Source organism: Aristolochia californica, unplaced genomic scaffold (genome assembly GCF_029961685.1).
Source record: "Aristolochia californica isolate CCGP_79_NKW_82.1479 unplaced genomic scaffold, dmAriCali1.0.hap1 SCAF_9, whole genome shotgun sequence".
In the NCBI taxonomy this organism is placed as follows: Eukaryota; Viridiplantae; Streptophyta; class Magnoliopsida; order Piperales; family Aristolochiaceae; genus Aristolochia; species Aristolochia californica.
In genome coordinates, this window is record NW_027182290.1 from 7,023,888 (window position 1) to 7,048,397 (window position 24,510).

At 38.7% G+C, this 24,510-nt stretch overlaps 3 protein-coding genes across 6 annotated transcripts; 1 reads left to right on the forward strand and 2 right to left on the reverse strand.

The window, feature by feature from the left end:
- The first annotated feature begins 326 nt into the window (after positions 1 to 326).
- On the forward strand, positions 327 to 3,129 carry LOC137941060 (E3 ubiquitin-protein ligase RZFP34-like). Of its 4 annotated transcripts, none has more exons than XM_068786300.1 (12): positions 327 to 391; positions 619 to 752; positions 848 to 935; positions 1,014 to 1,073; positions 1,234 to 1,266; positions 1,374 to 1,451; positions 1,557 to 1,600; positions 1,732 to 1,772; positions 1,941 to 2,023; positions 2,137 to 2,228; positions 2,377 to 2,446; positions 2,555 to 3,129. In XM_068786300.1, the coding sequence occupies exons 2-12, from the start codon at positions 664 to 666 to the stop codon at positions 2,732 to 2,734; spliced, it is 858 nt and encodes a 285-aa protein (XP_068642401.1). In that variant the 5' UTR covers positions 327 to 391; positions 619 to 663; the 3' UTR covers positions 2,735 to 3,129. The 4 variants fall into 4 exon arrangements, with proteins under 4 accessions (XP_068642401.1, XP_068642402.1, XP_068642400.1 ...); XM_068786301.1 differs by having other exon boundaries at positions 343 to 510; XM_068786299.1 differs by having other exon boundaries at positions 343 to 507.
- A 4,193-nt stretch (positions 3,130 to 7,322) lies between these two features.
- LOC137941730 (pentatricopeptide repeat-containing protein At4g21065-like) lies at positions 7,323 to 9,939 on the reverse strand. Its single transcript, XM_068787278.1, has one exon. It carries the CDS (start codon positions 9,686 to 9,688, stop codon positions 7,823 to 7,825), a length of 1,866 nt encoding a protein of 621 aa, XP_068643379.1. The 5' UTR covers positions 9,689 to 9,939; the 3' UTR covers positions 7,323 to 7,822.
- An 8,866-nt stretch (positions 9,940 to 18,805) lies between these two features.
- On the reverse strand, positions 18,806 to 22,282 carry LOC137940566 (protein SOSEKI 3-like). Its single transcript, XM_068785705.1, has 6 exons — positions 21,618 to 22,282; positions 21,456 to 21,525; positions 21,240 to 21,355; positions 20,216 to 21,104; positions 19,153 to 19,442; positions 18,806 to 19,056 (listed from the first exon to the last, which is right to left on the reverse strand). Exons 1-6 carry the CDS (start codon positions 21,802 to 21,804, stop codon positions 19,031 to 19,033), a joined length of 1,578 nt encoding a protein of 525 aa, XP_068641806.1. The 5' UTR covers positions 21,805 to 22,282; the 3' UTR covers positions 18,806 to 19,030.
- Between the last annotated feature and the right edge of the window lie 2,228 nt (positions 22,283 to 24,510).

Here is a 24,510-nt window from a genome sequence, read left to right on the forward strand (position 1 = left end):
AGACCGGAGGGAATCTAGCCCTTGATGGCTTAACCGGTCCACTCAAGTAAAATTTAAATTTCAAAAAACCTGCTGACCCAAGTGTAACCGAACCGGAGCCAAGGATTGGGACAGTAGGGGCAAAGACGGGATTCGGTGAATTTTACAGCGTCGCCGTCGCCGGTCGGCTTGGACTGTCGCAACTACCGCGTCTCGAGAGTGGGGATACAGCCCAACGTTGACCCCGTCTATGGCACACCGAAATTCCTGCGCCACTGACTTTGATGGGCCCCAACGCTTCTGCATATAAACCCGAAAAAAAGGTCGGGGAATTCGTCAGACCTAATAACCGTTTCCCGGCTACTAATAAGCTGCTCCGTAAGCCCGACCAGCTTTCCCTGCCCGCTGAATTGTAAATACTCTCCCCTCTCATCTCCCTTCCCTCCGGCCTTTTCCTCTTATTCCCTCTTCTCTCGCCTATACAGGTTGATATTGGAGGGAGAAAGAGAATTGTTTTCTTCTGATTTGGTGGTTTGTTTCTTCGATTACCAGTTTATCAATCTTCGTTCCAGCTCTCGTACTGTGCTTTTTTTTTTTGTCCGCATGCTCCTCTTTCTGATATTTCCCGTTCGTGTGCAGATATTTAAAACTCGAAAAAGTGGAAATTTAAAAGGTGAATAAGAGATGGAGAGCGTTTTTGAGTTGCAGTCGTCTCAGACAACCGAAATTAATCATGTTGAGAAGCTGAGGGATGTGGGAGAAGGGAAATTTGGGTATTTACCTGCTTGCTTCAAGCTGCGTTTTTCTTCTTGCTTTTCCTTCCTAGTAGGAATTTATTAAATTTTATCCGGTTATTTTTGCTGTTTAGATGCTCACATTATAGAAGGAGATGCAAAATCAGGGCGCCTTGCTGCAACGAGATCTACGATTGCAGGCATTGCCATAATGATGCAAAGGTGTGGGTTTCTTTAAATTTGACGTTAATTTTGTTTAATTTACGATGAAAAGATATCTGATTTTACTGTTTGCAACAGAACTCTATGGAAGTCGACGTGCAAAGCAGGCACGATATTCCTAGGCACGAGATTAAGAGGGTGAGTGTCGACTCCCTTTTCTGTTTTCCTTCTTATCTTCTTCAAAACTGCTCTTAAGTAAAGCTTCCATCTTCGAATTAGGTTTAGTTTTTTTTGCTAATTGATTCGTCACGAGATGATATCTAATTTTTGGATGTTCCCTCTTTATTTCGATTTTCAGGTTATATGTTCCCTCTGTGATGCCGAACAAGATGTGAGTTTGCTGTTTTTAGTCTGTGATTTTGATGTACTTTGATCAACGTCTTACATTCACATTTTTAACGAAGATGAGTTTAACAGAGAGCTTTTATATATGTTCAGGTTCAACAATACTGCGTAAACTGTGGAGTTTGCATGGGAAAATACTTCTGCGCTGAATGTAAATTTTTCGATGATAATGTAAATCTTCTAAAATTCCTAATACTCGGTCTTCATCTTCTTAAACCAGTTTTTTTCTTTCACGCGAGTATGTAGTGTTGCTAATTTTCTTTGTTCTTGATTCAGGTCTCAAAGAATCAATACCATTGTGACGGATGTGGAATCTGCAGGTCTGAAACGCTCAAAACTATTTGTTTGTTTTATTTAGGAAAGCAAGAGTTGAAACGATTCTACGAGTAGCTGGAACTTTATGAATTTTCGTGTAACTTTCTCATCTCGTTCCTTCATCTTGCCATTTCAGAACTGGGGGTGAGGAGAACTTCTTCCACTGTTACAAATGTGGTAAGCTTATTTGGTCCTGCGTTCCTAGTTTTCTACCTGCATCAATGTTGTCCTCTTGAGACATCGATCTCTAAGGACCTGAAAAACTTCACCAAAATCATCATATGTTGATCGAGCTTGGAATTCTCTTGTCTTCCACCCAATAACTTGTCCGGTATTCTTCTTCAGGCTGTTGCTACTCGAAGGTGTTGCAGGGTTCTCACCGTTGTGTAGAAAAAGCAATGCACCATGACTGCCCTGTCTGCTTTGAGGTGAGAAGCTGATGAATTTTATGTTAGGTTTTCTGATGTAAATTTAGATGTAACCCAATCTCTTTATTAACCATGGCTGACCTTCGTGTTTATTCTGCCTTTATCACCCCCAGTACCTGTTTGATTCGACAAAAGACATTAGTGTTCTGCAATGTGGACATACACTACATCTTGACTGCTTAAAAGAGATGCAATCACATTTCCAGTGAGTTTTCCTAAAAAATGGAAATTTCATTACACACTTTCTTTGAACCCAGCATCCTAGATATGGGTAATCCACCTAGTATTATCTGCTTTCATAGACCTTTCTTCACTCTCTGACAATTTCTTCCAATTTGGCTTTGTAATTGCAGGTTCAACTGTCCTGTTTGCTCAAAGTCAGTCTGTGAAATGTCCAGAATGTGGGAGCAGCTGGATCAGGAGGTATGGATTGTTGTTTATCCAAACCCCCACTCATCTATTGTAAGGTGCTAGTAACCTCTTCAGAATTGCATGGTACTCAACGTTTTTCATTTCTGTGGCGAACTGTAGGTTGCTGCAACACTCATGCCTGAAGCTTACCAGAACAAAATGGTGTCAATCCTCTGCAATGACTGTGGCACCAACTCTGAGGTAATGTTCCACATCATAGCCCTCAAATGCCTGAGTTGCAACTCCTACAACACTAGGCAGACAAGAGGCCAGTCTTCTTCATGCTCTTCAAGGGGTTGAATGCTGCGAGTAAAAATGAAAAAATATGGTGATGATGTTTTTCAAAGATAAACTCTCTTGGAAATGGGTTTCTTTTTAAAATGACCCATAACCAAAGGCAAAAATGGAGGCGGAAGAATTGCTTTGGAGGAAACAAGAAATTGCTGTTTTCATTTGTTCAAACGAAATCCTGTCTTCATGAAAGGGGCTGAAATGGTCTCTTTGTTGGGATGGTGAAGAATTCAAGACATGCTGGGGCACAAATTGTTGTTTGGTTTGAGCTTGGACCTGCGACTGTGAGCTCGGCAACTAATGGCCGCTTTAGGGGCCTAGAATATGATAATTTCATTGTTTTTCATCATTTTTTTTTATCAAATGGATCCCAGAAGGTTGAAGCGCTGCCCGTCCCCAACAATTAAGCAAGATTTGAACTACTCGATATTGAATTTGATCAAAGATTGCCTATTTTGGGTAAGCTCGAGTTAAATTTGTTCCACCGTTGAAACCGGTGTTATCATATCTGGACTGGTCCGTCAACTGAAATGCCTACCCTTTACAAGGTCAGATACCTTAAAGACTTGGAAAGGGAAGAAAACCAATTAATTTAACTCATAAACTGCAGTTCTGTCCTGATCAATAAGATCAGACTTCGGAAGGAGGAGATGAACATGTTCTCCTCTTTTTCTACAACACACTGAACTTGTAGAAATATGTGGGATTATAAGCATACTTCGCAATATTCTGGAGTTATATAAGCGTGTATTTATATCCTAATGGGTATAATATCTAACTTATGTTTTTTATCCATTACAAGAGCCGATATGGAGCTATAACTCTATTAGAAGACAAATTGTATAACATTCCTCACTGCCGACTCGATCACCTTGGTTTACTGTGATGCCAAGAGCTTTCTGCAGACATTTTTCAACATGGAACTTGAAGCATAAAATGGGACTTTTGGAATGTAAATTTGTAGCAGACAGATATACTAAATCCTATATTCCGGTAGCACCAGAGCACCAACACGAACCATCAGCTTCTAAATAGCCTACTGGAAATGAAACAGTGGCATCAGTATAAAAAGTTATCAATCCGAACCAAGAAAGGGAGACACTGCAATATGGAAATTAGCATAACACACTTGCACATGAGACATTTTGATGAGGAACAACGTCGGGGTCTCAAGTAGATACCTTGCATTAACAAATAATTGATTGGGAGTGGGGGCATAGAAGAAGAGAAGGAAGAATAGCCATGAAGAAAGAAGAAGGTAGAAGGGAAGAAATCAGGAAGAAAAGAGGTATATTCAGCCAAAATCAATCCTCGAATGTTGGTTACAATGTATTAATAATAAAAATTCTGAATTCAAGTTCAAATAACAAGATAAAGTCTATCTCGAACAAATAATCATCCTAGAGATGGAAGTCATTGATATGGCACCTTGTCCCTCTTGTAACTCGGCATATGCACTACCAAAGTCCGGGTAAGAGGCGTAATCATCTATGAGCTTCTCAAAGCTATTAACTTGAACACTGACAACAAACAACAATCTAATTCTACGACTTAGGGCATTCATTACCTTATTCTCACTCTGATTGGTGCTTTAAGACAAAAGAGCTCATGTAGGTACTCGACCCACTATTTTAAGTTTCTTTTGAGAATTGAGATAGCAAAGGGCCTCGTGATTGGAGTACAAGACATATTCTTGCGGAAAGAGATAATGACACCAATATCGTAAAGCTTGTATGACAGCATAAATTTCCTAATTATAAGCTGAGTGCTTTTGTTTGGCAACATTAAGTTTTTCATTTGAAATATGCTATTGGATGTTGCTCCTGACTCAGTACTCTTACCCATCTCAATGTCTAACACATTGTATTCAACTTCAAACACTTTAGAGAAGTTAGGTAATCTCATAACAGGTGCCTTTGTCATACCTTTTTTATTTCTTGGAAAGCGTGAGAGGTAGCTTTCAACCATGAGAACTCTCCTTTCTTCATGCAATCTGTGATAAAAGACATGATAGTACTGAATCCCCCAATAAATAGTCGATAGAAAGTGACAAGACCATGAAAGTTGCGAACCTTATGGAAGGTAGAAGGTTTTAGCCATTCAACGATTGCTTTCACTTTCTAAGGATCGGCAATAATACCAGCAAGAGTTACCACAAAACCCAAGAACACCACTTTATCAGTCAAGGACCATTTCTGGAAATTCACACAAAGGTTCTCCTTCCTAAGTGTGTGGCAAACTTGACAAAGAAGGTCAAATAGTTGGTCTTTCGTCTAACTGTAAATAAGAATATCATCAAAATAGACCACTAAGAACTAGCCAAGAAATTGTCGAAGCACTTGTGTGTCATCATCCTCATAATAGTGTTGGGTGCATTCGACATTTTAAAAGGCATGACCATCACTCATAAAACCCATCTTTTGTCTTGAAGGTTGTCTTCCATTCATCACTCAAGCAGATCCACATTTGAAGGTAACTGCTTTCAAGGTCTATCTTTGAAAATATAATGGCACCCATCAACATATCTATCATATCATCTAGTCAATGAATCAGAAAGCGATATTTCAGAGTGAACTTGTTGATGCTATTGGTCACACACATCCTTCAGGTGTCATCCTTCTTTGGTGTAAGGCCAATATAACTCAAGGACATAGTTCTCCCTAATAAATCCCTTTTGGAGGAGCTCATTCACTGCCACTGTAATTCTCCATGCTCAAAGGGACTCATCCAATAATGCAGAAGGTTTGACAATGTGGCTCCTCAAACTAAATCTATATAGCATGTTGGATATCACACGTAGGCGGCAGTGTATCTAGAAGATCTTAGGGCAAGACATCTCGAAAGTCCTTTAAAATGGACTCAACCTTTAGTGGGGGATCAACCGAGGAATGGACAAATCCCTCGCGGGCTACGACAACAAAAACTGTAGACTCATGCAGTATTTCTTACTTTAAATCTTTGGGACTAATGAAATGCAATATTTTCTTTTGGGGAGCTCAATTGTCCCTTACCTTATGTGATGAGCTTAGGTGGCACTGGCTTGAAGTGGATAGTCTTCCCTTTGAACATGAAAGAATAAATGTTAGAGCGCCCACAAATGATGTATCTAGATCATAAAGCCATGTTCTGCCCAAAATAATATGGTACGCGTCCATTATAATCACATCACACCAAATATCTTTAGGTCCCTCATAGTACGGGACGTAGGGCGTATCATTCTAGGAGGGAATATGTGAGGACAAGTACAAGTAACTTTCTCATCTTTAGTATCATAACCCGTAGGAAACCTATTTTTTATAGGGTTTTTCCCTTTGGCTAACCGAATTTCTAGGACAATGAGCCTATCATGCCTAGTTGTTCTAGGATTTGTTTGAGGGTATCATCTTTGTTGTTTACAATGGAAGATGAAGCAATACCAGACATGATATGATCACTATGCAAATGCATGTACTATTGAATTCTAGCAAGTAAAGCCCAAACAAATGCTATGCACGTTAAGGTTATTTTCTTATGATTCGTTTTGTGACGAAGTAAAAATTCAAATAAAAAAAAAGTGAAATACAAAAGTGAAAATACTACTAAGATAAGGAAAAGAGTGAATCTCAAGCAATGACGCAGATCACACCAATTGGTCATGCTCAAAAAATTAACACTAAGGATTGATAGCACACATGTACCATAGCCATGCATAAAAAATAAAAAAAAATTAATAGGCATAGATTTTGAGGTTGTTTGGCACAAGAAGTGTCACAAGGGAAGAAACTAGTTACCAGCACAAAAATAAATATTGAATGCAATTGAAGACAAATAGTGTAACACCAAAAGAATGTTACAACGACGTAACCTGGTATACTAGTTGGGGTTGACTGAGGCGACATTTGTGAAAGTAAACGATGAGCTGGAGTGAACATGCAGGTGATCCTCAAGCACCAACTCTTTTTTTTCACACCTTTCTGGCTCCTCATTCACTTGTCACATTTGCAGCAGTTCACTCAAAGGCAATGCCCTGCAAAGACACTAGACATAGCTACAAACCATATAATGCTGAGCAAAGTGATCATTGGACAACTGCTCCCTACCAAAACAGAAGGAACTAGAGGTTGAATGCCTCGAGATCCACAAAACAGTAAATGAAAAGTTGTTTCTGCATGCGATTCCAACTTATAAAGTGTATAGATGATTTTTTCAAAAAAAAAGTGTATGGATGATGTAACATGAATGATCTCAGGGCTTCCCCAACAAAGTGAGGCAATTTCTACAGGTGATTTTAACTTTTAAATGCACATAGCTTTGGATAAAAATATCTTCATGCAGAAAAATCTTTATTTTTAATGACTGTAGTAGTCAGAAAGCTTTCAATCTTTTAACTGTAGGAATGTGTATGGTGCACATGAAAACCCCCTACTTCTTTCGTGCATAACTGGATAAAATTATCAAAACATCACTGTCAAGTCAGCTTGTAGCCATCTTCACTTTGCTGTGTCCTGGACTCAACTTATCAGTTATCACAAGGTATGCCTTCTCCAAGTCCACCAGTTCCATCAATGTCACATCTGGCATCACCTGGTTTTTTACCGGCCTCTGAACCTATTATGATGAGACACTCCTCACAGGTGCATATGAAGGCATGCTAATATGAATATAAAGAATAATTATTGGATGAAGTTACGCCTGTTACATACATGATCTTCCACAAGTTCATCCCTTGAGTGATACGTGACACAAATCTTGGATGTACACACTTCTACACTTTACTACTTCCAAAGTAAGGTCTAACCCAATCCATAAATGGCTGAATGATACTTTTCCATTAAGCAACCAATTTGGATTCTTTGCCACCGTCATATTTTTTTGGACCTCAGGTCACAACTGTTGATATGGACAACAATACAGCATGTAAAGGCACATTTTCTTAACACAACAATACATCCTTGAATTATTAAAGGACTTGCACCATGGTGTCGATCAGCTCTGTAGAACTAAAATACAGAAGCGCCTTCAGGAGTGACTGTCGATGCCTGTAAAAGTCCAGGTTGAAGGACATAAAATCCTAAGCTATGTTCAGGGATATGGTCTTTGTTTATTTGATATCTCAAGCTACCAGTAGTCTTGACAAGAACATGTACCTTCAGAAAAATGGTGAAAACGGTTGCTATCTCTTACTACTATGTCTCTCCTCACAATCTTGGAGACAAGCTTTATTGCCAAGTGGCAATCATCGCAAATTCGGAGATTTTTCACAATTCTAATATTGATCCCTTCAGGAAGGTTTATCAATCCAAAAGCAACTGCTAATTTCTCACTATGGATAAATACAGATTGTTTCTTTTCTTCCTCTTCTACATCACATACTACTGAGTGTGTATCAGGGGAATAACCCTCAACCTCCAGCAGCTTGGCCAACTCATCTAACTTTGCATAAATTCTATCGCTCTGTGGATGAGATGTATCCCCAGCAAAAAATTGGTATACAACATCTTTCACTTCTATCCAACTATTTCCTGGTGTTTTTTTAATTCCCAGTATCCTCATTTTTTGCTGCACCTTCCTAACACCTCCTAAATCTCCTCCACTAGCATATACTTTTGAGAGGAAAACAAGACTTCCTGAATGTCTTGGGTCTATCTCCAAAATTTGATGTGCAACAAATTTGCCAAGTTCAACTTTTTTGTGAATCTTACATGCTCCAAGTAAAGCTCCCCAAACAACAACATCTGGTTCAATGGGCATGCTCATGATAAACCGATAGGCCTCACCAAGATGACCAGCCCGGCCTAATAGATCCACCATACAGGCATAGTGTTGAAGCTTTGGCACCATGGAATAATCTTTGGTCATGACATTGAAGTAGTACCACCCCTTATCCACTAAGCCGATGTGACAACAAGCACAGAGTACCCCAACAAAGGTGATGTCATTAGGCAAAATGCCTCCCAATATCATATCTCTGAAGACTCCAAGTGCTTCTAGTCCTCTCCCGTTCATTGCCAGCCCTACAATCATTGCACTAAAAACAACCACATTCTTCTCAGGAATTTTCTCAAAGACTCTTCTAGCGTCTTCAACCATACCACATTTAGTGTACATGTCAATGAGTGCACTACCAACAAACAAATCCAGACCATATTCAGCTTCCTCCAACATAGAATGGATCTTTTTCCCAAGTTCAAGTGCACCCAAGTTTGCACATGCAATTAGAGTACTAGCCAAAGCATATTGATTTGGCTTTACTCCAAGGGACTCCATTTCCCGAAACAAAGATAAAGTTTCATAATAATATCCATTCCTTGCGTATCCAGCAATCATACAAGTCCAAGAAACCAAATTCTTTTCTGGCATAGTATCAAATGCTTCCCTAGCCAAACCCATTTCTCCACATCTCCCAAGTCCAGAAACCAGGGAGTTATAAGTTACAATATTCCGTACAGGCATTTCTTCAAACACTCTCGCTGCAGCGATTGCATTACCCAATTTAGAATAAGAGTCTAACAACGCGGTGGAGACATACACGTCCAAGTAAGTCCCGTATTTAAGTATATGAGAGTGAATTTCTTGATTTAACGCGAGTGACGAGAAAGCAGCGGTACAACCTGTAAGCAACGGCGGGAACGTGAATCGATTGGGTCTAGTGGTTGGGTTGGTCTGACCTTGCCGCAATTGCAGGATGTAAAAACGGAGCGCGTCGGGACGGAGCGAAGGTGTTTGATGAAATGAGTGAAGGATTGTGTTGAAGAGGTGGATGTTGGGGTTGGGCGTGTGGGCGTACAAGGTGAAGGCATAATGGACATCTTGGAAACGGCAGCAGAGGGAGATGAGATAGGCTAGGAGGAAGTGATCCTGGTACAGAGACAGGAGTACGAATCGACAGTGGATTTGTTTGAGATGATGAGATGTAGGGGAGTGGCGAAGCAGAGAGTATAGTGTTTGTTGAAGGTCGGTCGACTTGGTGGCAATGTTCTTCATAACACAACCAGAGCACGTATGTGGCCACAACAGTGACGCCTTCGAGTAACAAACTAGAAAGGCAGTAAAGTAGCCTCTCTTTTGTCAGAACGACAAGTTACTTGTAAATAACTTTGGGGGGTAGGGAGAACCGTAGAACACTTTGACCGTCCAAGCCAAACAGAACGGAAATCGAAGTGAAATAATAGTTTAAGAAGTACCTTTGGACAAAGGGGAAGCTGCGAGTAACTGCTCGAGCGTCGGGGTCGGAGAGCAGGGCGGCCTCAGGAGAGGATGGCCTTAATAAATCAGACTCTATTTAAAATTGTCTTTAAGACTTGCTCCACTTTCGCATTTCCAAAAACAGTCTGGCCACAGGAAGGAAACTATTTAAAATTCTGCTTTCCAATTTCCTTTCACATTTCCCACGGCCCACTTCGCCTGTTACCGAACATTAGGAGAAAATAAAAGAATCCAATCAGAAGTACAACGGTGAAAACAGCAGCTTTATCCTCCGGTTGTGCATCAGCTGTAATCAACCTGTTTATATGACATTCTGTCATTCTCGTACTAATCTAATATACCATATGTATATATGTATTTATTGACAAGGGATAACAAACAAGATCCCATTGGATTTCATGCCTTTATTTTATAAGGTAAAGGTTATCTTATTTATTCTAAATTATATAAATTTCACCTTTACTCAATTATAAAGGTGTGATTCAGTTCAACATTAATACCATTAATATAGTATCAAAGTATATTGATCTTCTACATCTGTTATCCTTCGAATTTTTTTTTTCTTTTTTCACTTCTTTTACTTTTGCACATGTAACTCACACTCTGCAGTACCCACCCAAGCTGAACCACCCAGACGATTCACTTGCGATTTTGTCTACCCTAACCACCACCGATGTCATTGCTCTTTTATATCTCTTCACTGGACAATATAATTCCGTCTGCCCCACCCGTTACCAGTATCATCGTTCTTTTACATCTATTCACCGGACAATGCGATTCCGTCTACCCCATCTGCTACCAGTACCGTTGCTTTTTCACATCTCTTCACCAGATGATGCGATTTCGTCTTCCCCAACCGCTATAACTAGTATTCAACATTTTTTCAATGAATGATGCAATTTCGTCTATATTAGCGGCTACCAATGTATTTCAATATGGGGCAGATGTTAGAAATGACTTACATCATGTAGTATATTAATGAATTATTTCTATCCATCTAAAAAAATCATTTTATTTCCTTCTTTTTGCCCTTCTCCGTTGGACCATTGCCGCTGGACCAGCACTTCCGACTCTTCCTCTTTCTCTCTTCACTTTATACACTTTCCAGTTTCTCTTTTCGTTTTCCAGACGAGTCTTTTCACGATAATTGATCTACCAAGAGAGCTCCCCGCGGGTACTCCCTCTGCAAGAGTACTACAGACCATTATTTGCTTGAAGTTCTGTCATGGGATGGGAAAGGAGATGTTGTGGTCACATCAAAGAGCCCCAAATCCTGCTGTCCTGCTCTTCCTCTTGCAGACTATTGCGCAGTTAACAACAGAATTCACAGTTATCACGTCGAAGACAGCCTTTTAACTCCCTGAAGATCGATGAACATCCATCGGAGTTCAGTTCAAGATAAATATCTCTATTGATTCCATTTGATTTTCATATGTGTATAAATATATAATCCGTGTATATAATAAAATCATCGGAAAATACAAATTATATCATGGTATCAGAGCTTACCTGTCGATCCTGAAATCGTCGGTAAACAGAGACTCAGCGTTTCCAGATTTTTTTTGCCGGCAAGGATTCTTTTTCACCGTGTGGCCTCCTATGTTTCCAACTGGTGGATGCCGTCAACAAGGAAGGATTTCTTTTCCCTTCTCCGCAAAACACAGACGCCGAAGCGTCTCGTTCGAATTTCGATTCACAACAGCCATCTGCACCGAAGGATTTTATAATCCGACGATTCGCCGTGGCCTCCGACTCCGGACGTCAATCACCTGCCGGTCTTTCCCGGTGGCCTTCTAGTACCCCTATACCGTCGCCCGGTTGGACCGCAATCCGGTGGCATACCTCCATCACAACGCCACCTCGATCGTAACGCTTATTTTTTATCTGATTTCATATATTTGCACGTGCCCCATATCCAGTAGTTTCCTTACCCGAACCTCCGTATGTGACCCCAGCTTTAACATACATTTAAATTTTTAAAAAATATATATATATATAATTATGTATATATTTCCATAAAATTGCGCATAACCTCTCTCTCTCTCTATATATATATATATAATACATATATAAGATTGGGCATGACCTCTACTTAAAATTGAGCATAATCTATGTATATAATACTTATATAAAATTCGGTATGACCTCTACTTAAAATTGGGCATAATCTATATACATAATACCTGCATAAACACTCCATAAAATTTTCTATACATTTCATAAATACTCCATGAAATTGTTTATACACTCCATAAAATAGTCTAAACACTCCATACATTGCATAACATTATGAATAAACTCCATAAAATAATCAAACACAACAAAATTAAATGAAATATCACTATCAATTTACAATCACCCAAATAAAACTATAAATCCTTTAAATAAAATCCTATTACTATTAGAGACTTACTAGAAAATTACAAGAAATATTTTAAATTTTTCTTAGGAAAGTTAAATGGACCTCTTATTGCCTTTTCGAAGGAAATAAATAAAAATTAATAATTAATCTAATATATTATTATACTTATTGATAAATTTTTAATCAAATATAATGTCAAACACAAAATTGCTATGAAAATTGCCTCATGCTAAAATTATTATATCATCAATTGTCAAATACTTATTCAAAAATTTTCTATACGGTTTTCTTACCCGTCTTGGCAAGAAAATCTTACTTAGAAAATTATATGATTTTTTAACAAGAATTTATAATTAGAAAAATATTTTTAAAAAACATGAGGCACTAATGGTCCCTATATTTCTACTAAAAATATTTTTTCAAAATTTATTGAAAAAACCACTAATAGTCTATAGAAACGTATTTCTACTAAAATATTTTTTCAATTTCTTCAAGAGTCATGAGGAAGGGACAAAGAGTTTTTTTTTTCCCTTGTTTATGATCTCGCACGTAGGGGAGGTTTCGAATAAATTATATACAAAACTATGCATATATTTAAAAAAAAAAAGAATGATAGGGGAATTTCGGGATTGAATTTCAATAATGGATTAAAATGCATCAATATTAATCTTTTTTACTCACAATTGTTGTCTAGCTTGTTTTTTAATTTTTGAATCTAGCTATAAATTTACTATGGCTTCCTTAGTGCCCCTAGATGAAAATTTATATTCTAGGAAAAACTAAAAATATTTTTCCTATGATACACATTCCCCAAAATATTTTTAAATAAAATCCTATTACTTTTAGTGACTTATTAGAAAACTACAAAAAATATTTTAATATTTTCTTAGGAAAGCTAAATGGACCTTTTATTGCATCTTCTAGGGAAATAAATAAAAATTAATAATCAATCTAATATATTATTATACTTATCGATAAATTTTTAATCAAATAAAATGTCAAACGCAAAATTGCAATGGAAATTGCTTCATGCTAAAAGTATTACAGCATAAATATTTATTCAAAAAAATTTATACAGTTTTCTACCCCATCTTGGTAGGAAAATCTTACTTAGAAAATTATATGATTTTTAATATGAATTTTCAATTATAAAAATATTTTAAAAAAAATGAGACACTAATAGTTCATAGAAACTTATTTCTATAAAATGTATTTTTAATTTTTTTCAAAAGCAATGAGGAAGGAGAGTTTAAGGATTTTTTTTTTTTTTTTTTTTTTTTGCTTTATGATTTTGCACGTGCGAAATCATTTTCGCGCGGGGGAGGGGGGAGATAATTTCTTCCCTGGTTCTGGTTTTCCGCCGAGACGACGAGGAGGGAAGGGGGTTACGGCGTTGGGGGAGGACCTATCGTCGGGGATGACGGTTGTGATGGAGGCGGTGGCGATGGAAGCGGCGGTGACGGAAATGGCGGCGACGGCGAGGAGAGGAAGAAATCGAACGGACAGCCTCAGAGGCGGTCGGCAAGCAGCTGTCGACGGCGGTAGAGGCGGCGACAATAGCCGATGGGAGTGGCTCGACGGTGACGAGGGGAGGAAAAAAATTTCCCCCCTCACTCTGGCTCACACTCCCGCTCCCGATCCCGATCCAATACCGATCCCGATCCAATACCGATCTCGACTCACCTCGAGCCGGCTCGCAAGCCGACGAACCGAACCTGGCTTCGGTTGAGCTCGACTCATTAATTTAAACGAGCCGATTTCGGAGCTCGAGAGATAAAGAATCGAACCGAGCCAACACCGAGCCGAACTCGAGCCGCTCGCGAGCCGGATTGGTTCGAAGCCACCCCTAGTTAAAACAGACACAGCGAGTTCCAAGGTCCCGCTCTGTGCACATGCCGAGGCGTTGTACTCTGGCCCTACATGTGCAACCCGAAAAACGGTCACACATCCCAAACAAAAGTTGGGTCTTAGTTCCATGCTGATCCGTTATATTGCTTAATACCGTTATCTTTCAACAACGATATAGCAAGCATGTCATCCAACCTTACTCATCATAATCACCCTTTTTATCTTCACCATTCAAATCAGCCTGGGTTAGTTCTTGTACCACAACTCTTCATTGAGGAGAATTATAGCACATGGAGTCATTCCATGACTATAGTTTTAACCGTACAAAACAAATATGGTTTTATTGATGGATCACTAAAGCGCTCAAACAGGGATGCCGACGATGAATTGCAACAGTGGATTCGTTGTGACAACCTTGTCAGAACCTGGTTATTGAGTTCAATTTCCAATGATATTGCGATAAGCGTGTTCTATTGTGATAGAGCACGAACAATTTGGAATGGACTATATGAACGCTTTTCTCTGGTAAACAACGTTCAATTATTTCATATTGAGAATGAGATACATGATTGTGTACAACATAATTTGTCAGTTAGTTCTTATTTCACGAAGCTCAAAGGATTGTGGAACGAGAGAGATGTTCTTTGTCATATCTCACACTGTAGTTGTGGAACTATGAAAGAGGAACCTTCTTATAGAGAAACACAGAAAATCATTAAGTTTCTCATGGGATTAACTAAATTTTTTACTCCAATCCATGGACAGATATTGACCATGGACCCTTTGCCTAAGATTGGCAAGGTTTATTCCCTTGTGATCAAACATGAACGACAAAAAAATGTATTTGATAAAAGGAGCATAGTTCAACCTAAAGCAGCAACCTTTGCAATCAGAATTTCCAGCAAAGGTGTTTGTACAAAATGTAATAAAGACAGTCACGACACTGCAAATTGTTGGGCACATTTGAAGTACACTTATTGCAGATGGAAGGGTCACATAATTGATTTTTGTCGCAAACTCAAGAATGCACAATCTAATATGCACACAGAGAAGAAGACCGTCTTCAACTCCTTCCTTTTTACTCAGGAGCAATACCAACAAAACCTACACATGCTCAGTAATAACAAGTCCTCTATGGCAAATTATGTAGGTAACTCCTCAACCCATGAAGACCTTTAAGGTAAAATCCTTTACTTATTCTCTCAAAATAAGCAAGCCACATGGATCCTCGATAGTAGAGCCACTGATCATATTGTTTGATGTCCTGAATTACTTACATTTGGAAAGTTGTTACGAACAACATCGTGGAATTACCAGATCGTTCTGGTGCCAATGTTACCCATATTGGTCAAGTGGTTTTATCTTCTAGTTTGGTTCTTCATAATGTTTTATGTGTCCCAATTTTCAAATTAAACCTCATTTCCATAGGTAAGCTTATTTCTCATTCTCTTTGCATCACCGTGTTCCTTAACCATTTTTGTGTCATACAGGACCTACGGGAAAAATGATTGGGACGGGAACTGAACGGACGAGTCTCTACTACCTTGATCAACCACAAAAATCTTCTTATTATTTTGTCCATTCTCATCTGGTATTTGGCATCAACGTCTCGGACATCCTTCAAATAAAGTATTTGTTTCATTTCCTTTTAAAATCTTGTAGTTCATACAATTGTATGATTTGTCCATTAGTTAAACAAACTATATTGCCATTTTCTTTGAGGACAATATCTAGCAAATCACCTTTTGAAATATTACATGTTGATATATAGGGGGGTTACCAAATTGCATCTATTTTTGGGGTCCAATATTTCCTCACCATAGTTGATGACTTTACCAGATGCACATGGATTTATTTGATGTGCCACAAATCTGAAACTCAAACTCACCTAACTAATTTCATTAGTATGGTAAAAACCCAGTTTGTTGTGTGTAGTGATAATGGCTCTGAATTTACTCTTGTGAATTATTACTTGTCCAAAGGCATTGTCCACCAAACAAGTTGTGTTCACACCCCGGAACAAAATGGGGTAGTGGAATGCAGACATCAACACCTACTAAATAGGGCCCGAGCGTTGCTTTTTCAAACCCATTTTCCTAAAAGATTTTTGGGGGGATGCCATTTTAACAGTTGTTTATCTCATAAATCAGACACCTACCCCAATTTTGCAAGGTAAAACACTTTATGAACAGTTATTTAATACTTTACCCACTTACTCACATTTACGAGTATTTGGATGTCTATGTTTTGTCTCCACTCATGCCCACAAGCCTTCCAAATTTGATATGCATGTCATCTGTTGTATTTTTTGTTGGGTATCCTTATGGATAAAAAGGATATAGAGTATATGATATTGTACTATATAAAGTGTTTTTCTCTCGAGATGTTACTTTCTTTGAACAAAAATTCCCTCTTAAACATATTTTCTACGAATAAAAATCTCATGATTCCTCCTCCCATAATATATGTTTTTCATGATGATCATATACCAAACAACCCTACTCAGCCAGAAAATCATGAAATTACAAATGTTGATACTGCTTCTTCACCCCACATACCTTCTCCCACTCCCATGCCACCCCCTACTCATCGCTTCTCTACCAAACCAATTAAGCGACCTAGCTTCCTTCAGAATTTTCATGTGGAAGCGACGTAGCTTCCTTCAAAATTTTCATGTGGAAGTGACCCTATCGTCACGACCTAAACAATCATCTGCCTCCAACATGGTTACCACATCAGGTACACTTTATGCGCTCTCTCAAGTTCTTTCTTATGCCCGGTTATCCACCTCTCATAAAGTTTTTACCAAAGAACCAACTATTTTCTTACAAGCCATGAGGGATCTTAAATGGCGTCAAGCCATGCATGATGAAATTCAAACACTACAAGCCAACCACACATGGACACTCATCTCTCTTCCACCTGGCAAGAAAGCCATTGGATGTAAATGGGTATACAAAGTAAAACTCGAATCTGATGGCACCATCGAGTGTTACAAAGCTCGCTTAGTCGTCAAAGGATACAACCAGGTTGAATGACTCGATTATCAAGAGACGTTCATCCCCATTGCCAAAATGGTTATTGTACATGTCCTACTGAGTAATTCCGCTATTCAAAGATAACATCTTCACCAACTCGATGTCAACAATGCATTCTTACATGGTGATCTTGATGAAGATGTATACATGTCCCTTCCTCTCGATTTTGGATGAAAGGGGGGACTGAAGTGTGCAAACTCAATAAGTCCATATACGGATTGAAATAAGCTTATAGACAATGGTTTTTGAAGTTTTCCGCTGTCCTCAAGACTATTGGATCTCATCAATCAAAGACAGATTATTCTTTATTCGTCCAATCCCACAAAGGCAATTTTACAGCAATACTTGTGCATGTTGATGACGTGGTTTTGGCAGGTAATAATCTGCAATAAATTGAAGATGTCAAATAGTTGTTATCCAAGCAGTTCAACTTAAGGATTTTGGTCAGCTCAAATACTTTTTGGGCATAGAAATAGCAAGGTTTTTCAAGGTAATTTCTCTCTCTCAAAGGAAATATGCCTCAGAGATATTAGAAGATGTCCGATTTCTAGGAGCAAAACTTACAAGGTTCTCAATGGAGCAAAACTTGGCTCTTACACAATTCAATGATAAACTTTTCAATGATCCTTCATCATATAGGCGTCTTGGGGGAAGATTGATCTACTTAACCATTATTAGACCATTGGTTTACACCGTCCATATTCTAAGCCAATTTATGGAAAAACCACGTACACCACATCTTGAGGCAACACATAAAGTCCTTCGATATTTGAAACAAACTCCAGGATAGGGTATTCTATTATCCTCCACAAACACACTCCAATTAAATGCATTTTATGATGCAGATTAGGCTTGCTGCAGGGATACAATAAGGTCAGTAACGTGGTATTGTATATTCCTTGGACAATTACCCATTTCCTGGAAAACAAAGAAGCAAAAAACAACGGCTCGATCAATTGCCAAGGCAAAGTACATTTTATGGCTATTACATGTTGTGAAATTACCTAGTTGAAGAACATTTTGAAGGACTTGGAAATCGAACATACTCAGTCAGTCATGTTGTATTGTGACAAGCAAACTACTCTACACATAACCTCAAATCCGGTTTTTCATTAGTGAACCAAGCACATCGAAATTGATTGTCTCTTAGTTCATGAAAAGGATTCAAGAAGGGATGATTAAGATAGCTCATATACGAACCAACAACTACACTGTAGACTTATTCACTAAGGCATTAAATTCATCCCAATTTGAGGCATTACTCGACAAATTGGGTATCATTAACATACAGTCCAACTTGAGGGGGAGTATTGAAAATAGCCTTAAATCTCAGAAGATCGATCTGATATCAATTAAAGATAACCATTTCTGTTGATTTGATTTGATTTCCATATGAATTATGCAATTGGTGTACATAATAAAATCATCGAAAAATATAAATTCTATCAGATCAAGTTGTCAATAATTCACATGACAAGTGAAGATTGTTTTTTTCATATGCTGCAGACATGCTGGATATTTTAATTTGTACAAACGGTAGCCGCGATTCTTTCCTGCAATCTTCACTATTATGATACGGCCAGAAACCGAATTACCTTCCGTAATTGCAATCCAAAACCAATACTAGAGTTACCAATGGACAAAAGCAAGAGAAAACTTCCTGTATATTTTAAGCCCGATTCAAACGCAATCCACAGCCAAACTTTACAGGAATATAATAGTTAGAATACACTAGAATGCAATTTCTTATCGTCTACACAAGGGAAGAGAGTAACTCTGGCTGCACACAATAAGTAAAAGGACAGGTTAATAGCCAGCTCCATCAAGAGCTAGAGCTTCCTTCACTATCATCGCATGAAGGTTTCGATTGGATTATAACCCGAGCTCCAGAAGCAAGTCTGCAAGAAGTAACACAACCTCTGTCAGCAGGGGGTGAGGAAAAAAGCTGCTGGCAATTTTTAAACAGAAGAACCTCTTGAAACCTGAAACTTAACTTTCTTCTATCTTGATCAATTTCTCTTCTTTGCCTGCATCTAGTCTCTTTGACAATCTCTTCACATTACAAGGATCTGTGATCCTTTTACTGTCACCGGGGGCAGACATCCCCTGCGAGCAAGCAGGCTCCTCCGAAGAAACCCTTGGTGCGTCTGATAGAGGTGACCTTAATGGCTCATTCCTCAAATGTTTGTTGAATGAGCCTTTGATCGTTAGAGGGATGCACCTGCTGCGAATCGAATCCTCTTCCTTCTCTCTATATTCTGTTGTATCAGACAATTTGCATGTCCTATATATTTGTTTTGGCCTAATTAGTTACCAGGACAATGGGAGTGACATATCATCTAGAAAGAAAATGCCAACCAGATCACGAAAAATTAAAGCTATCTTTAACCTGATTCAGGCGAAACACCAACTCTGTAACCAAAATTCTTGAAAGATGAGATGATGAGACTAGAATTCTTATCTCCCTCAAACAAGCTAGCTTCCCAAAATAACTAAATCCTTCAACATTAAAGGCCTCACCAGCCATAGAGATCAATCAACAAGTTATCAGAACAAAACAGAATACCCACAAAGGCAGCCAAATATAAGGGAAAATTTCACCTTCCCATAGTTCATACTAGAATGGAAAACATTAGCCACAGCTCAAAACCATTTCCCAAGTTTGATTAGTTCTTGCTCCCTAAAATGCAGGGCACTTCCAAAAAAGAGCAAATGAAATGAATTTTTAACACAGCCTAATCATAGAGAATCCAAACGTTCTTGACAGAATGCAATTATCTGATTCAGAAGGATAAGCCACTCAGATATCAAATGGACAAAAATGTCAGAAAGATAAGAGCCATCAAGAAGAATGGTAAACAGAGTCAACACCATTTTCATCAAAGTGATTATGGCTTTTAGAAGAATAAGCCGTATCAATTTAATTTGTAGCCATTAAAGCAATGAAAGAATTAAAAAACTTTCAGAGAAAAAATTAAGACTACAATTGGTCGTGCAGTATCATCATGTAGTTTAGAATATAACGTCTGAAGGCACATCGAGAATTAGTCAAATCACCTGTCAGCATTATAAGAGGATGAGCGCTTAAGAACTGGATAACCTTCTCCTTCTCCCTCCTTGTGTTTCTTAGTTTCAATCAAGCTCCCGCTAAAATACTCTTTGTCTTCCAATTTCACTCCCATCAGCCTAGAGTTTTCGGAGAAGCAATCAAGGTCTCCTAGGATCATGGAACCGGAAAACATTGGTGAAGCAAAACTGGTTTGCATAAACCTAGGCCTGTAAGTCGGAATAATCCCAAAACTGTGATGATCCTTTACGGTAATTGACCCACAGGAAATTAATTGCATCAGAACATTAGAGGCTTTGAGCTTAGTATGTGACAGGTCCCGAACTTGTTCCTCCTCAACTATCCTGAAGCTGTTGATCTTGTTAACATCAGCTCTAATTAAAGATTCCAAGGTGTCTGGTTTCCCGCCAGAGGAAGTGCTGGAAGAAGACGGCGGTGGTGAAATTTCTTCCCGGTTGAGTTCAGCGTTCTCTTTCTGTGGGATCCTACTCTGGCGATTCTCTTGATAGTCTAGATCAGAGAGCTCATCGGTGGAGACACCCCTTGTACAGGTATCTCTATTCCGGCCTCTTCTTCCTCTGTCGTCGGTTTGTGTTGAAGCGTCAGCTGCTCTGTCGACCTTGTAAACCTTATACTCTGTCAAGCTTAAGGAGCCACTCCATGATGGGTCTTTATCTTTTGCGGTTCTTGACTCTGGTGATATTTCACAGGAACTTGGCCGGCTAGAAATCTGTGAAAGATTCTCTTCTTGAGGAAATCTGTTAGATCTTTCAATGGTGCTTGATGATGAAGAGGAAGTCTCTTGGCTTCCAGAGGAGGCAGGTTCCGGCAAAGACTTCTGATTTTGCAATTTTATGCCGCTATTTTGATGCAAACGTTCTAGCGCAAAAAGGAAGTGAAAAATATCAGATTTTGAGCTCAAAAGTATGGGCGAAGTAATAGAGACTAAAAAATTCTTATTCGAAATGGAGACATTGGGCTTCTCTTTGCGCTGCGAACTGAGCTAAGGCATACCTGGAGGAGATTCTTCAACGAGTTCTGAACCCTTGAGAACATATTCATTGCCATGGGCAGGAAGAATCAGATCAACTTCAGACAGATCGTGCCAGACAAACCCGTTCTTGTAGCTTCTGGTTCAGCAGAACAAACAGCACAAGAAACAAAGCAAATTAATAGAAGTTAGACACAATGTAAAGGTTTAGATTCGCTCAGGGCGTTTAGTATTTCGACCTTTTACAAGACCAGGAATACATGGCAGGCATGCCCTTCCCACGGAGAACATTGAGACGATCAATCACATCTTCGAAGAAAATATAGAATTATTAGAAAATAGTAAAAATGGCAAACTTCGAATTTTTCGATAAGAGAAGAGATGCAGTCTGGTTTTACTACCTCTCAAGTAGAGACCTTCAGGGGAGGAGAGAGGGACTTCAATAAAATGAGGATGCTCAAGATTGCGATTCCGGCAGAGATAGTAAACCACGGGGACTTTTCTAGTCTGTGGCTTGGATGACGGTTCCGTCCGTACTCGTGCCCTCTCCGGACTCGCCTGCCTGTATTTCTTCATGCGAGTTTCCATTGTTGCTAAAATTCCCCTTCCTTATTAGCCGCTCCTAGAAGACTTGCTCCCATTTCTTCATTTTGACCATTCTCAATTACAGATCTGAGGCAGGCGGCACACTGTAAAGTTGGTAGAGTGAGCGGAAATCAAGCTCGAAAAAGAAAATCAGGTTAAAATTTCAGCTAATCAGAGATTTGTCGGAACTCAAGAAAAGGCTTCCCGATGCGAGTTGAGTGGTTCTAGAGATCACAGTCGAGAGGTAAAGCTGAAGGGGAAAATCGGCGGAAAAGCTGACCCAGATAGAGAAAGAGAAGCACCGACGAGGGGTCTTAGAGATCACAGTTGAGCAAAAGCCAAACGGAAGAAACAGTGAATGACACCCAGGATTTTGTGAACGAAGCGCTGACGAGGGTGGCGATTAGTGAGCACTGGGTGGCGACTAGAACGTAGAAGTAGCACTGGAGCCAAGAGGGAAGCAGCTGCAAGTCGTTTTCTCTTTCTGAACTACTGCTGTCTGTAAAGTGCCACATCTTCTTCGGTATTTAATACAGGTTAGGGCCCCAACACTCGTGAAAACGACCGAGCCTGGAGTCTCCGTGTCGCTCAGGGCTCCAGAGTCCAGCCAGCCACCTTTCTGCCCATAAGGTCCGGGAAGCTCGATGACAAATTAAGCTTAGTAACACCATTATTTGCAAACAAACAGAAAAACAGAGATAAAAAAACACGTCCAGACAAGAGAAATGCTTCGACAAATTCTACATGGAACAGTTCAATCTTTAATAGACGGTTGAGTGATCCTGCATCCCCTGCAGACAATCGTAGAAGCTTGCTTTAATTGCATAATACCGTGCAGATTATGCTACTTAAAAACTAATTCGTAAAGGGGGTTTAATGGAAGTCAAGGAAATACCAAGTTCGATCATCATTCAGACAACGCTGTGTAGAGACGGGTGGCACGCAGAGTGATGGATGTTAATCGAATGACAAATATGATAGCAGCCATGAGAGCTGGGAGATGTGTCCTCTACGTTACCCATCTGTGTCAATCTGTACCCATGGATTATCTTTTTTTTCTTATTAACGACGGATGAGATCATGAGAATGTTCTCTCAGGCATTTTGTTGAAAATGTAAAATCATCTTTTTGACCGAACAAACAAAAAAAACAAAAAAGAGAAAGAGAAAGGGTAAAATCAAGTAATCAACAATTCCCTCCTCGCAATGATGCCCGCTGCTTTTGACCTTTCTCTTTTAGCTCTCCTACTTACAAATGGCAGATTAGCACCAGCTCGTTAGCTTTTAAAAAACGGAGAGCTTAAGCATCAATTCTTGCGGCCAGTGATCATTTTCCGCTTCCTGTATTTCTGGGGAAAATCTTATTGTGATAAATAATCCATTAGTTATTTTACATTAAAAAAAAATGACTGGAAGTTTACTTGATGCAATGATCGATTTTGCTTCTCTGAATGAGTTTCTGTCAATGACACAGGATAATCACATGAAGTCGAACTCATCTAACATATGGAGCATAGGATTAAGATCATTGATCAAAGTAACACTTGGAATGTCTTGATAAAGAAAAGCGGTCGGAGCGGACAAAGCCATTAGCAGATTTCATAATGGGAACCGATGGACTCACAGTGCTGACAACTGTTGATAGGGCTGGGACGGGGACAACTCCTCTCCCTGCTTCCACCTTTAAATGGCGGAATTCATGACATACTGGAAAGAATTTGTGAATGTATCCGTATATTCAAGCAGCATCTCTGGCCCTAGAGTTAATGCTCTTGCCCATGGCATTAACGGAGGATGCACCTGGATTTCCAGCCTCCTCATGATAACGCTTTGACCCTTGTCGGAGATGTTCTTCCATTTTTCTGTTTTTTATTCCTTATGAAAAGAAGATTCTATGGGTTGGTGCAACACATTAGATTTTTTTAAACTTTTATTGTTCGATGAAAATGGAGATTCGTTTTAAGGTGGTCTTCTTTATTTAGACACCTAATTATTTTATGCGAGTGTGTGGTGGAAAGGGTAATAAAAGAAAAAAAAGAATATTTAACCTTTTTACTTCAAATATTTGAGGGTTAAATTGGAGAAAATGAAATCATATTTATAATAGTGGATTTTCACTTTGATTTTATGTATAAACAAAATCATTTACTTTGTCTTATTAGCATCGACTCTAACTAAATTTTTTATGTGTCAATGTGTCTCAAAAAGAGGGTGAATTGCAAATAAAAGTTTCAAATTAAGTACTTTGAGTATAATTGTTGAATTTATGGGAAAGAGAAATTTTTCACTAACTTAAGGGGGTTTGTCCATAATGAACTTGAAATGAAGTGAATATTTTAATTCATCTTAAATGAATTGATTCAACTTCAAATCATCCTTGGGTGTTAGTGTAAACGAGTTCAAGTGCACCGGAAAGCAGATGCCAGTATTAGTGCCCCAAATGAAAAATATGATATAAACAAAAAAATTAGTAACCTTTTATAATATACTTAAATAGAACATATACCTAAACAGATAATTAACCAAAATAAATATGGTTACTACACTTATAAGTGATTTAACGTGTATTATTAAAATATATTGATATCCTAATTAATAAAAAACTATATTATATTACTTAATGATTACAGTTTATTATAAATTAATACAATAATTACATGTTACTAGAATAAATTATAAAAAATAAATAACTAAAAGTAAAAAATAACAT

What these genes read in the sequence shown, in the direction of transcription:
- LOC137941730 (XM_068787278.1), bottom strand. Translation starts at nt 9,688, where the DNA reads ATGAAGAACATTGCCACCAAGTCGACCGACCTTCAACAAACACTATAC.
- LOC137941060 (XM_068786300.1), top strand. Translation starts at nt 664, where the DNA reads ATGGAGAGCGTTTTTGAGTTGCAGTCGTCTCAGACAACCGAAATTAAT. An exon ending in CTTCCACTGTTACAAATGTG is followed by an intron (nt 1,773 to 1,940) that starts GTAAGCTTATTT and finishes ATTCTTCTTCAG; the next exon opens with GCTGTTGCTACTCGAAGGTG. An exon ending in ACTGCCCTGTCTGCTTTGAG is followed by an intron (nt 2,024 to 2,136) that starts GTGAGAAGCTGA and finishes TATCACCCCCAG; the next exon opens with TACCTGTTTGATTCGACAAA.
- LOC137940566 (XM_068785705.1), bottom strand. Translation starts at nt 21,804, where the DNA reads ATGGAAACTCGCATGAAGAAATACAGGCAGGCGAGTCCGGAGAGGGCA. An exon ending in TGAAGGTCTCTACTTGAGAG is followed by an intron (nt 21,526 to 21,617) that starts GTAGTAAAACCA and finishes TTTTCTTCGAAG; the next exon opens with ATGTGATTGATCGTCTCAAT. An exon ending in TCCTCTTATAATGCTGACAG is followed by an intron (nt 19,443 to 20,215) that starts GTGATTTGACTA and finishes ACAAATATATAG; the next exon opens with GACATGCAAATTGTCTGATA.